Source organism: Necator americanus, chromosome II (genome assembly GCF_031761385.1).
Source record: "Necator americanus strain Aroian chromosome II, whole genome shotgun sequence".
NCBI classification, from domain to species: domain Eukaryota; kingdom Metazoa; phylum Nematoda; class Chromadorea; order Rhabditida; family Ancylostomatidae; genus Necator; species Necator americanus.
The window spans coordinates 7,738,761-7,751,882 of NC_087372.1; the positions used below are offsets into that span (position 1 = coordinate 7,738,761).

Consider the following 13,122-nt stretch of genomic DNA (forward strand, 5'->3'; position numbering starts at 1 on the left):
TCTACCGGTGAGAAGGTGATTCATAGGCAATGATTCATAGGCAATTCCTGGAACTGATGACCACCACCTCACTTGACAAACATAGAATTTACAGCATGTTTACTGAACGTCGTAGTGAATAGCGCATCTCTGTGGGACCACAAGGTTTATTGCCTCCAACGGATAGTTTTATAGCTGAGCACATTTGTCATGATCACATTCTGACCGCAATGCGAACGGTGCTCATATTCTTTGCGATGGCCCTCATTGCCTGGTAATTTTTTCAGTTTTAAATCAAAAATCTATCCAGTCATAATGGAATTTTGTACTTCTCGAAAAATATTTCGGAATATTTCGGAAAAATCTGAAAGATGGTAATTTTAATGCATTTTCAGTGCCAAGCGAGACAGTAATGAGAAGTTCAAAGCGTGTTGTGCGAGGCAAAAATCAGCTGATAAGGAATGCAAAAGAAAATTCTGCGATTTTAAAGTCATTAATCAAAACAATGTAAGTATTTGAAAGATTATGACTCATATTTGTGTTTTTTCTAACCTCGCGATACAGAATCCCGTAATAACTTTTTGGGAAATTGTCAAAAACTGAAGTCGAATTAGATCAGACAGAGTAGCTGGCACTTATATTTACTTATAAATTTGTCAGTGTTTATTTGTTTGTTTATTATTATTTTGTTTTATAATTTTTTCATAATTTGTCTACTATTTTTATTAAATTTAATTTTACAACGATTGCAACGTTGTCGCTGTGAAAGGAAACCACTTTTACAACTCCTTTTCTAGTGATTTAAAGGCATCACTCCACGAATCTGAGGTGGTGCAGATTTCAGATGGAGTATTCGTATACGAGATCATAGTTTATGGAGAGGGGGGTGATTCCGTCCATTTCTTCCTAATTGCCGTAAAAAAACAGCCCGGAAGTTACGGCTTCGGACGTTCTGGCAAACTATTTTCTACAAGGAGTTCGACTGGAGCGCGCCAGCCTTGTGCACGCACCGCATCTTCCGTTTTTTACAGCAATTAGGAAGCAATGGACGGAATCACCCCTCTCTCCATCATTTACTATCCCGTGTACGAATACTCCACCTAAAATCCGCACCACTTCAGATTCGTGGAGTGATGCCTTTAATCACGATAAACACAAAACATCCAGAGATTTGAGGCATCGCCACTTTTCTTTTTCTGTCCTCCTCCCCTAATGAGTGTCACCAACACTACTGTAATCTATCACAGGTTCTACACTTCTTAAATATGTGCTCACCCCGTGGTGATACCGTGAAACAGATGTGGGATTGTGCATCATCCAGAAAAGACCATCTGGAGTGCTGTAAGAAAAAGTGAGCAGATCTTTTTTCACCGAAATGTTTTTTCTTCAACCAAAAAATCTCCTTCTTCTTTATAGGAATGTGCTTCCATCATGCATGAAATACTGTGAAACATCGCATTCAGCACCACCGGATTATCTGAATCATCTTATTTGTCTGCAGAATTTCGATGCTATTAGTTATTGCTTCAGAAATCATTTGGAGACTAATCCAAACATATTCGGAGACAATTAATTGGAAAAAAATCACTTGAAGTGCATGTATTAATGTGAAATACTCATTATTATTATTGTTATTCTTGCTCTATCGATTGGTCTAACTGATAACAATGTTGAGTAACGGATAAACTTTTCCCTCGAATACCGTGGATTACTGGAAACCATTATAAAAAATTTCTCGAACCATCCACACCAAATCTAGCCTTTTTCCGGTCCTCATTAAAAAAATGTCCTACAGAAAATGTTTGTCCAAATTTCCAGACAAAATTTTATCCACAGGAATAGAACTTGTTATCAGTTACTGCATTAACCCGATATGTTCTCTGCTCTGTTTTTTTTATGTGAAACGTACAAGAATGGCGCTTCCGCGTAGAATGTGATATGTGTGCCTTATCTAACTGGTGTTGATGTTTACGTCACAACAATTAACAACTCCCAAACCCCATGATCCGGAAACACTGCTTATGGCTGGACCCGGTATTTCTAGTCCGCATAAAGCAGGTTGTCATACTAGAAGTACCGGATGAAATAATAAACATTATTTCCGGATTAGTAGACCTTTGTATTTTACGTAGAAGATGAAGGGGGAAGTGTCTAGCATTAATCAGTCTGCTTCGGATCCGCTCACTTCACTCCAATCCAGAAGTCCAATCCAGAATAGTTTCTGGTTCACGAACGCATATCTAACCTATACAGTAACTTGCGGCAGCTAGCCGATCAAGTCAGTATTTTCATCCTCCCATACGAGTTCGGCACCAAGTTATCCTCGCCGGAAGGATGAAAGGCTTGGTTGGGAATAGGATGGTTTCCAACCCGCAAACAATAGATCTAGAAAAATCCGTACCAGTTTTCTTTCTGGTATGAAATAGTGTTGATTGTTCAGAGAACAAGCCAAAAAAAGTGGAGTAAAGTAGAAAAGTAGAAAAATACAACAGTACGAATACATCCTCTGGTCTTATACTTCAATCCAGAAATATCCCTCCATCATTAAATCAAGGAAAGCAAGTCCAACAGTTAAAGTGATACAGTCTTCCTTACATCCCTAATTCCCGATGTAGCAGTTAACGTTTAGCGTCCAGCAGTCCCAGGGGGTAGAGGGTGGTTGAGGAGAAGTCCCGTCGCTTAAACGTGTCCCACATTCCCACCGAGAATGCAATGGATGAGTGTCGTTAACAAAAACCTGGACAGAATCCATTGAGAATATGCCACAAAAACCAAAAATGCGCAAGAACTCCAATACCGTAATTATAGGCATAGTTGGGGTTAAAACAACTACGACTCGCACCCTAGTGCAGTTGCGTAAACGGCTGCGCTCGAACAGTCGAGCTAGCGGCTGCGAACGAAGTGGGACCTTACCCATCACCACACTACAATTTCAGCAGGCGAGATCCCATGTCGATTGCGACTCGCCGGCTTCATCGCGTCACTTCAACCGCAATCAGTTACCGGGTTTTCGGTCGTTTTAATCCGACAGTATTATAGTACGCATTGTTTATCACGAATACAAAGCAGCAAGACGAGATCCATACGTCACAAATAGCCGTTATCTTCCGGGCACACCTTCTTTTACGACCGACAAGCGGCGCGCTACGACAGAAATGAGTATATTTAAGGGGCCGATCATATTACCGCTTGTTCAGTACCATGTACGCAAAGATCTGTGTTCTTGCTCTGCTTGTTGCCGTTGCTTTGGCGGTAAGTTCTCTATCAAATTACGTATCAACACGTTGACGATTACATGAGACACCAGTGAGCCACCGCTTCAACAGCTGTTTTTTTTTCTGATAAATTCTCTACAAATAATAGATGAATTCTGAAAAAAAATGCGTTGGTTTTGCCCGCAAGCGTGAAATCACGCGGTGTCGTCAAAGTGTTGATAGAATGAATTTTTCATCACTAATCAGTGAAATTGATTCTAGCAAACGCCTCCAGCTCCATCTGAATGCCAGATTTGTGAACACTTGATCGGTCAAGCTAGACATCACTTCAATAACAACGTTACCAATGAGAAGGCACTACAGCAAGAAGTATGTATTTTCAAGGATTTTTTAAAGTTACCTTAAAGTTGTTTAAAGTTTGAAGCTTTATGGGCCTGAGAACTACCAAGTTTTCTAACTACAAAACTAACAAACTAAACAACAAACCTTACACAAATTTTACCACAAAATCCGGGAAAAACACATTTAAGGAAGATCCAACAGCGGCTACAGTAAGATAGCTACTTCTTCGACGCAGATCCACATCTTTTTCGCCTTCTCTCGAAGAATTAGCTATTTTACTGTATATAGCTAGTAGTTCTCTAGGACAGAGTGATATTCACATTGGGAATTCCCAAAAATCCAAAGTACTATCGAATGAAACACATCCCAACTGGAAATCTAAAAGCTTCTTTTCCAAGATTTTCTTTTTGACAAAACTGTATTGTGGGTGCCCATCCGTACTTTTGCCAGAACTGCCGTGAATTCCTCGAACAATTCAGTTCTCGAATGATGAAATTGTGATTTTTTGACAATTTTTACATTCACAAATTACCTATTTTCCCCGCTCCACTCAAAGACCGATCTGTTAGGATTTTAAGCTAGCGATGTGCACGAATTCCATCGAAACTTCTTAATATTTGTAAAGAGGTTTGGACCGGACTCCAGGGCATATCTTTTACTCAGGCGTTTTATTTCTACACAAAAACTAACTGCGTCTAACACATTTTAGTGTTATGAAATAAAAATTGTCAAATTCATACACTTTGGTTTCTCATACTTTCAAATCAACTCCTAATTTTCCTTCAACTTCTATTGTGTGTTTTTGTTTTCAGCTGCTCAAGGAATGTCAACATCTTCCACCGAATGAAGGCACATCAGCCGAAAAAACTTGCATCGATATGGTGAACAACAACATCGACAAGATTTTCTCAGTGAGTTATCGACAGCTGGCTAATTCTTCGATCTGTTGCATGTGCGTACGCGTAACGGATCGTGGACCGGGTCCCATTGTGAAGTACGGGACCGCGTAACACTGCGTTCACGTGCTTTTTTCAACCTCGCATCGTCTTTCGCGAAATCCCCATGGAGCTCCTCGAAACGTATAAACTAATGGCCTCGTTCAAGTCTTTGCGCTAGCGAGTGCGACGCGTCTGCTGCAACGCATTCACTTCCTTTCCCTTTGCTACAAGCTCACCTTCTCGTCCCTAATCGAGCTTCCACAACATCGGTCCGGAGAAATATTTTTACCGATAAAATTACGTCACGGTATGTACGTACATGACAGTACAGACACATATATGGCCGAAATCTCTGGGAATCATTCACTTTCACGAATCCCTGTATAAATTAATCTCTATGTTTTCTAGGACATCCAAGCCGGTGATCGCGATGGCCAAACATGCTTCGACATCGGTGCCTGTACCAGCATCCCAACCTTCCAAACTCGCATCCCTCACACAAGAATAACGAGGGCTAATCGCAAATAGAATATATCAACTTCTAATCCAACATTTTCTCCAATTCATTGCGATGTTCGGGTCCTTGTACTAACGAAAACGTAGGAGTTTTCTTTAAAAACAAAAAGCACGAATTTTATTCGCTACTTCAATAAAATAAATTCCAACGTCTCAAATTTGTTCGTGCTGAAGAGTCGATATTCGTTGTTCTTCGTTAAGTAAAATATACAATCAACTTTTTTCATTTAGCAGTCTCCACTCCCAAATTTTCTAGAAAAAAAGTAAATAACTGTGGAGACAGAACCATAAGGATTTGAAAATTGGACCCACGACGAGTATTTATTTCTGGTCTTCTAATTGCGGCTGTTTTGCCTGGCTCATTTAATAACACTGTTATCGGTAAGTTTGGGTTCTCCTGAACGAAGCTAATAGAGTGTGCTTACTTCGTAATACAATCAAAAAGTGTTAGGTTCCACTTTGTTTAGCTTCCATAAGGCTTGTTATCCCATGGCGGGGCGAGATGCTGTAGTTGGGTCAATACGATGTGAAGCTCGATACAGTTGCGTAAGCGGCTGCGTTCAGGTGAAGCGTAGCAGTTAGAATCGAGGGGACCCACTCATCGCTGCAGTTCGCAATGTCCCATCTCGACCTCAACCGCCTGTTCTACCGCGTAGTTCCGAGCGTAGCCGCTTACGCAACTGCACCGAGCTTCATGTAGTTTTGTCCCAGCTATAAATCTGTGGAACGATCGAAAGACTAATCGGAACTAGAGCTGTATTTACCGTCAAGGGTTTCTAGAATAAGGAAGACTCAATGAAGATGGCTTATCCTTGTGAATTCAGTGAAGAATACGGCCATAACTTGATTTTGTGTGGAAAAAAACGTAAAATCTATACCACCATACCATACCGAGCCAACCTCTCGTTTCGTGACGTAGCAGTGACTGATTTGCGAGGGTCCAACAGAAATAAAACTTATATAGACTATAATACTGATCTGGTGAAGGTTGGATACCTCTTCAGTCACCGCAGTTTGGCTATGAGGATCCAACATCTGCCCAACCTTCACCTGATTTTCCTGCTTCAGTTGTTTCTTGTGGGTTACGTGCAGCGTATCACAATTTTGACCAGATACGGAACCCAAAGCAAAAGCGTAGAGTTCGGATAGTAGATTGCAGAACCCAGAATGATTTCGCTCATCTTCCCCTTAATTGACGTTAAAAACGTCGTTAGAGCCGCTTTACTTCCTTCGAGGTCCGCTAGGACACACTTCTATGCAAAAATTGAGAGAAATGAGTATTCTTAGAAAAATAAACAATGAAATATACATGGACTAACTTTCTATGCACACGTCCCGGTCCTCTCAGTAGCATATCTAATAGTTTCACTTGATTAGGCAAGTATGAAGACATCATTGATCTTCGCCGGCTCGCATTTGGAAGCGGCGCGTGCACAAGCAGCGGTGGTGCGTTGTCGCCGTGAAAACGTCTTCCACGCCGTTTTTTTTTACGGCTAAAGGGGAAACACGAGCGGAACCACGCTCGGCTCCGCAATCAGCTACCTCAGCTCTGCGTAATCGCTTTGGGTTTTGCACTGCATCAAAATCATGATGCGCCGCCCTTATGGATCGAACATTAGATGCAACCGAACAACTTTCTGATACCTCTTTCGGTTTCGGGTCAGGCACCGTTTGGTTCGTATCGGTTTTATTTTCTTCATCATTCACTAAAATCCATGCGAATTGTTCGGTCAGCATTGGAATTAATCGAAAGAAATAAGGATTCTTAGAAACAAGAAACAATAAGAACATATGGACTGACTTCCACAGTACATAGACGAAATATCGGCTGCCGGTTGGTCCACAAAGAACGATTTCCGTTCCTCCTTGTCCTTGTCAACGGAAAGACACTTTTCAGGCGTTGCAGATTTACTTTGGACAACACCATCACATTGCTGTTGCGTCTTCGCATCGATGTTTTCTTTTGTAGCGTTGGTAACACTTCCAGAAGTCTCGGTTTTCTTTTCTTCATTAGTCACTTCTATCGATGGAGACTGTTCTGCAAGCATCGAAATAAATTGAGAGAATTGAGTATACTTAGAAAAATAAACAATAAAATATACATGGACTAACTTTCACACGACCCAGAAGGACGACCTGGAGATTTCTTTTTTGGTTCCTGCTTAAGCACTTTTTCTTTCCCAGTTTTTGCTAATTTATTCTGTCCATCATTTTCCTTCTTTAACTCGTCGATTTCCTTTGTATCAAGAGTTTCGTAGGTTTCCGTTGTCTTTTCTTCACTAGTAACTTCTGTCGATCGAGTATCATCTGTAAGCTTCGGAGTAAATCGAATGGAACGAATATCTTTAGAAAAAAAACAGGAAGAATATGTGTGCTCACATTCAGAGGACAATGTTTTTCGATTTTTCCGTTTACGCCTACGATGAGCATGAACATCCGCTCTAGCCGGTGCAACTGGCGCATCCACCACTTCATACTCTGTGTACTGCATTTCTTCCTAGAATTATCACAAATTCCTTACTCTTAAGCTAGTAGAAACATCAGATTAACCAACACTAATTTCAGGTATCTTAGGCTTGCCCATCCGACTCTTCTCTTCTGGAGTTCGCTCCTTCGGAGTACCTGCTTCTGAATTTACAGGAGTAGCTGATTTAGATGGCTCTTTAGGTGCCTGAAATCTATTCAGTTAACAAAAGAAAATATCTCAGGAAAAGGCACCAAAGAACTCTTCAATAACATCAAAAACCAAAGCGGTAAAATCAGAGATCACATTGACTGCGATCACCTACCCGTCTGGTTAAAAAAAAGAACTACTAAAACCTACAGCACTGATACTTTCTTTCCTAGATGCAGAATGTTTCTTCTTTCTTCTTACCCTCTTCTTGCGAAGTTTTTTGATCATTCCTGGTGATCTCCTCCCTATCTCCTGTATACTTTTCCGCAGTCTTACACCTAAATCTTCTGTCAACTAACAAGTTCATTGTGTTTTTCCATGAAGATTTCCCTTACGTGTTTTCTTTTTCTTCTCTCCCACTGCATTCAGAACTTCTTCCGCTTTCTCAGATAAGGCCTTTTTAGACTTTGAACCTGAAATTCGTTGTTCAAATGGTGCAATCCATAGGTTGTTGCCCATGGTTGCAGACTGGAAGACAGCTTATCATGTTATCCAAGCTGTTGTATGTGCAAAATACCTCTTCACAAAAACAGGTGAGCAAAAATTCCCCACAAACGCTGGTGAGTATTATAAGAAAGAAATTACATAGGCAAAAGTATTGGGTCAGCGGTGGCAGCTGAGTTAAAGTGGAGTCAAAACGACAAGAAGCACGATCCAGTTACCTAAGCGGTTGTGCTCGAAGCGGTGCAGTGGACCGTAGCGGTTAGGATCGAGTGAGGACCCCTGCTAACACCGTTCACTGCTGCATTTCAAGATGGTCCCACCTCGCTTTCAACCGCTGCGTCCATCGAGTGTAGCCGCTTACGCAACTGCACCGTGCTTCATCTCGTTCATTTCGTTTTGGCCCGACCGTTTTTTTTTTTAAACAACGATAGAAGATCCACTCACTTGATGGGATAGCCGCATCCATTATTCGACTGCTAACACGATTAACAAAATTCTAAAGAAAAACATTTAATGATTTCTATATGAATGAGATGAGATGAGATTTCTATATGAATGAAGCATTGTGATGTGTTGGGAGACTTTCTCATCTTTGTTTTGAGTGTGCTAGTTATAGCCTCAAGCACACACTCCAATGTCTGGCTGCGTCAACTTCAAACTCAAAACCTAGCAAAACTGACGCGTATCATTAGATTCTGAACTCAGGCGCGTCCAGCTACATACATACATACATACATACATACATACACGACCAGCTATTAACCAGAGACTGAGTCAGCCGAGATCTCTTCCTCCGTCTGGAACTTATGGTGTCATGAAAATGATACGTTCAATATGTACATCTGATTGTAAATGGTACACGACTCGGGAAGAAAAACTGTCATAATTCCCTTCTATTAGAAGTTATCAGTGGCGAATCCCAGGATCTATTAAGGAACCTCATTGTTGCATGTTCCGGACAATGTTTTCGAGCGGACTATCCTATGGTGGCTTACTAAACCTCATGGAGAAACGAACAGGCCGAATTACGTACTTGCCGACGACTTATCGGTTGTTCATTGTCAAAACAGTGATTGATGTGTGTTCTTCAAAACCAATGCAGTGCCTCGACTTTGAAGACTTCGGTGTTTTCTTCGATTTTCCTGATCAAGACCGTCTTCTTAACGTGCTTTCCGCTAAAGCATTACCAGAAATGTTCGTTCGGTTAATTGACGACATGAACCGACGAGGAACTGCTGCCGTTGGAGCACCAGCCTGTTGTGTATCATCATCGAAGTGATAACTGGAGTATAAGGAGTTACAATGTAGGTTCCTTCTTGTTCAATTTAATCATATGAAGAAACGTCTATCTCTGCCCCTTGATATCTATCAGAACTCTCCTCCACCGATCTCGACTACACCAAAGAAGTTGTTGTTATACTTCTGGAAACCAGTACGAAACTTCAACATATTGCTAGTGACTCTGTTCCTGTAACTGCAAGCATATTATAGGCCTCTTCGAGATCTCCAGCTAGAATCAAGTAGACAGTCAACGGGATCGAATTCGGGGACGCATTATGTTATCTGGGCCGAACATTGAAAAACAACGGAAGCTACGAGAGCACACAGCAAACAAGTACGAAGACCTGTTTTGCATACAACTCTTTGACAAAGTATTTGTGCCCATTGACCACAAATTCAAGGTGCGAATCTTGCTATCCGCTATTCAATCCTACAATGGTACCGCTATCCGGTTCGAGCACCGTGCACAGCAATGCTGAGGAGTGATTGCTCTGCATAAGCGGCTGATTTACTGTTTTAAACATAGGACATGTCATAATGAAGATCTTTATCCGGAAATCATTTTGGTGTTTCTACTGAGGACACGCATCAACATCTTGCACCACGGTTGTTACTGGCCTTATTTGCTTGATTATTTGCTTCGAGAAATAAGGGCGCCACTGAGTGCCCCCAACGACACTTTACCCAGTTTCGGGCAGAGGAGGTTAAAGTAAACCTGAAGACGCTCGGCGTTGATAGGCAGTTCTGGCGAGACATATTTTGCACGATATAGAGCAGCGAGGAATGGATTGGTTCTGTGCAAGCTTTTGCTGAAGATCGAGATAGTTGCGCAACGCTGTGCTCAAAAACCTCTCTCTTTCTTCTCTCTCCGCTCCTCTCATACATTGCACATCGAACCAGTCTAGAGAGATTCGGACAAGTATTCACAGTCTGCACTCGAGTTTGAACACTCTTGATTAGTTTTCTTGAACCTTATTACAGTCTACTGGTTATCCAACCATTTTCTTTCCACTAACTGAAACATGATGATGGCCGTTTCATATCGGACAGGCATTTGTTGTTGGAGGGTCGATTGTCATGATTAATACAAGCAAACAATCTAAGCTTATCAGATATGAAGCCGCCATCGAGAAGTAAGTGGAATGCAGGGGCAGTCACAGAGTGTTAACCTAACCATACATGGATCCACATGTATTCAACCGAGCACACGCGACGCATGAGCCGCAATACGCGTAACATCCCTGCCTCCAGCACATCCCCTTATCGCTCTATGCTACTTTATTTGCTTCATTTTCTGAATTTGAGTGTCTGTCGTATTGTAGGACTGGGTTGAAGTGTGGTATCTGTCGAAGACAGCATAATTGAAAGAGCCTCTAAGAAGTTATTTCAATCATATTAGCTATTTTGCGATTTTTAGTGGCGACATGACCTTGATCTGATCTTGTACATTCAATCACCGATGTCGGGATCAGCGTGTCACTAACGTACTCCATCTGGTTTGAAGAGTTGAAACAGTGAAGGCGTAGATTTCTGCTCTTCCTGTATTTGTATCTGCTTGAACTCAGGGTTGCTTTGATCGATACTGCGTTGCTGCATTTGTGGCTCTCCAATTGTAACCTGTTTAAGTCGCTTACACTTCTCGGCAAAAGTCTCCGGCTGACCGGAACTAAAATGAATACAGCAATAAGTTTGCCCTGACGAAACACCACATCAGAAGTGAAGACGTTTCTTACGAGAACATCCACATGATTGCATCAACAGCTCAGCGAGTAAGTTAGAAAAAGAATGATCGAACCAAAGGGTCTGCTGTTTGCTGACATTTGATCTTCCATGATTACACTATCACGAAACATAATGCACAAACTCTCAACAGTTGGGCCAGTATGGGTGAGATTGATAAGTTCGACTTTCAATGAACCTCGGCATAGTTGAATGTAGTATCGAGTTTGATAAGCTGTACACGAGGTTGTTAAATAAATTTATTGGCTAACGTTTCGGCTATATCGCCTTCTTCAGAGCCTGAAAAGGGCTATTAGTATGGGTGAGAAATCAACCGTTTGAATGATAAAGGATAAGGTGCACGGCGTCGATCAATCCCTATGAGGATGCGCCTACGCGTTCGACTCCAATTCAGAATCGTTTAAGGTTTACGAACGCTTAAGTGGCCTGTAAAATCATTTGCCTCGTCAATATGTTCAAACAGTGTTTTTTTTTATCCGCACGGACAAGTCTGGTGGCAATTAATCAACGCTGAAAGAATGAGAGGATAGGTTGGCACTAGGGCGATTTCGAACCATCGATCGTACAGTTACAGATGAGCCTCTTGCCGAGTGCGCTACACCTACCTCGCTTAAATAATGCGTACTTCAAAAAATGAAAATTACAATACAAACCACAGAATATACACAGGATACGATGATCCTACTCCCATGTATTTCAGCCAATTATTAGCCAATTATTATTAATTAGCCATCTATAGCGAACGAATATACCGTAAGTATCTCCAGGTGGGTTATGCCCATATTTAGTCGCTGATTATGGAGAGAAAGGTGATCCCTTCCATTTCTTCCTAAATTCCGTAAAAAACGGCCCGGAAGATACGAATTCGGGCGTTCCGGCGCGCTACTTTCTACAACAAGTTCGATTGGAGCGCGACAGCCTTGTGCACGGGCCATTTTTTACGGCAATTACGAAAAAATGGATGGAATCATCCCCCTCTCGATAATCTACTATGCCGTATACGAGTACTCCACATGAAATCCGTACCACTTCAGATTCGTGGGGTGATGCCTTTACTCGTCGTAAAAGACGGCGTGGGAACGGCTTTAGTTCTTACAAAGTATGTTAGAACACGGCCCTATATACACGCCCTGATCTCCTCAGTAGATCATTGGTTTCACCTGAATAATACGCAGAGAAGATATCATTAGTCTTCGACCGCTCGCACTCGTATGCGGCGCGTGCACAAAGGTGGCGCGTTGCAATTGAGATCGTCGCAAACAAAATGGCTTTTCCCACTCCGTTTTTTACGACGACTAGGGAACGTTGTTCGGGACCACACTGGATTGCAATCTACTCTACACTTTGGTTGTGGGCTGCGCACCACTTCAAAACGATGACACGCAGCATTAAATGCAATGAGAAACACGCACGTAGTCATGTGAGAAATCGCAAAGGAAAGAAGGAAGGAGATAGAGAAGATCTTCAAGAAATCGCCCACGACACAACAATCCATAATTCGGAACTACCTGACCCGACTTCTACTTCACCTATTCGTTTTGGAGATCTTGCAGTCCACATCGGATGTCGCACGTGCACGTTTTTCTATATCCTCTGCATGCGTTCCGCGCATATTTCACAGCAAAGAATGACTGAACTCTAAACGACGGAGAAAGCGAAATTTTCCGAATGGGACCCAGTCGTGTTCGAATCAATACGACAGAAATATCACTATGATGCTATGAGCACAGTCGAATCAGTATGACATGAAGATCGGTGCAGTTGCATAAGCGGTTGTGTTCGAAGCGTTGCGAAGGAGCGTAACGGTTAGTATCGAGGGGTGACCCCAGCCAATACCACTCACCACTGCAGTTCGCGATGGTCCCACCTCGATCGCATCCACTAGCTCCACCGCGCCGCGTCGAATACGGTCGCTTACGCAACGGCACCGAGCTTTGCGTCGTTTCAACCTGACTGTAGTCACGAGCGTTCATTTATGAAGCGCATGAGAACT

The 13,122-nt window shown here is 42.1% G+C and overlaps 4 protein-coding genes across 5 annotated transcripts; 3 read left to right on the top strand and 1 right to left on the bottom strand.

The window, feature by feature from the left end:
- Window positions 1-209: 209 nt before the first annotated feature.
- On the top strand, window positions 210-1,552 carry RB195_017105 (uncharacterized protein; the record flags this gene model as incomplete). Its single annotated transcript, XM_013437780.2, has 4 exons — window positions 210-253; window positions 375-486; window positions 1,227-1,330; window positions 1,396-1,552. 4 exons carry the CDS (start codon window positions 210-212, stop codon window positions 1,550-1,552), a joined length of 417 nt encoding a protein of 138 aa, XP_013293234.1.
- Window positions 1,553-3,180: 1,628 nt separating this feature from the next.
- Window positions 3,181-5,002, top strand: RB195_017106 (uncharacterized protein; the record flags this gene model as incomplete). Its single annotated transcript, XM_013437781.1, has 4 exons — window positions 3,181-3,231; window positions 3,456-3,563; window positions 4,349-4,447; window positions 4,883-5,002. The coding sequence occupies 4 exons, from the start codon at window positions 3,181-3,183 to the stop codon at window positions 5,000-5,002; spliced, it is 378 nt and encodes a 125-aa protein (XP_013293235.1).
- Window positions 5,003-5,213: 211 nt separating this feature from the next.
- On the bottom strand, window positions 5,214-11,130 carry RB195_017107 (uncharacterized protein; the record flags this gene model as incomplete). 2 transcript variants are annotated; one of them, XM_064183958.1, is made up of 12 exons in its annotated part: window positions 5,214-5,242; window positions 5,303-5,387; window positions 6,635-6,696; window positions 6,792-7,028; window positions 7,103-7,297; window positions 7,370-7,487; window positions 7,545-7,661; window positions 7,815-7,942; window positions 8,000-8,077; window positions 8,553-8,604; window positions 10,878-11,055; window positions 11,123-11,130. In XM_064183958.1, 12 exons carry the CDS (start codon window positions 11,128-11,130, stop codon window positions 5,214-5,216), a joined length of 1,287 nt encoding a protein of 428 aa, XP_064039838.1. The 2 variants fall into 2 exon arrangements, with proteins under 2 accessions (XP_064039838.1, XP_064039839.1); XM_064183957.1 differs by lacking the exons at window positions 10,878-11,055; window positions 11,123-11,130 and having other exon boundaries at window positions 8,553-8,574.
- Window positions 9,070-9,387, top strand: RB195_017108 (uncharacterized protein; the record flags this gene model as incomplete). The annotated part of the gene is made up of 1 exon (XM_064183959.1): window positions 9,070-9,387. One exon carries the CDS (start codon window positions 9,070-9,072, stop codon window positions 9,385-9,387), a length of 318 nt encoding a protein of 105 aa, XP_064039840.1.
- Window positions 11,131-13,122: the final 1,992 nt, after the last annotated feature.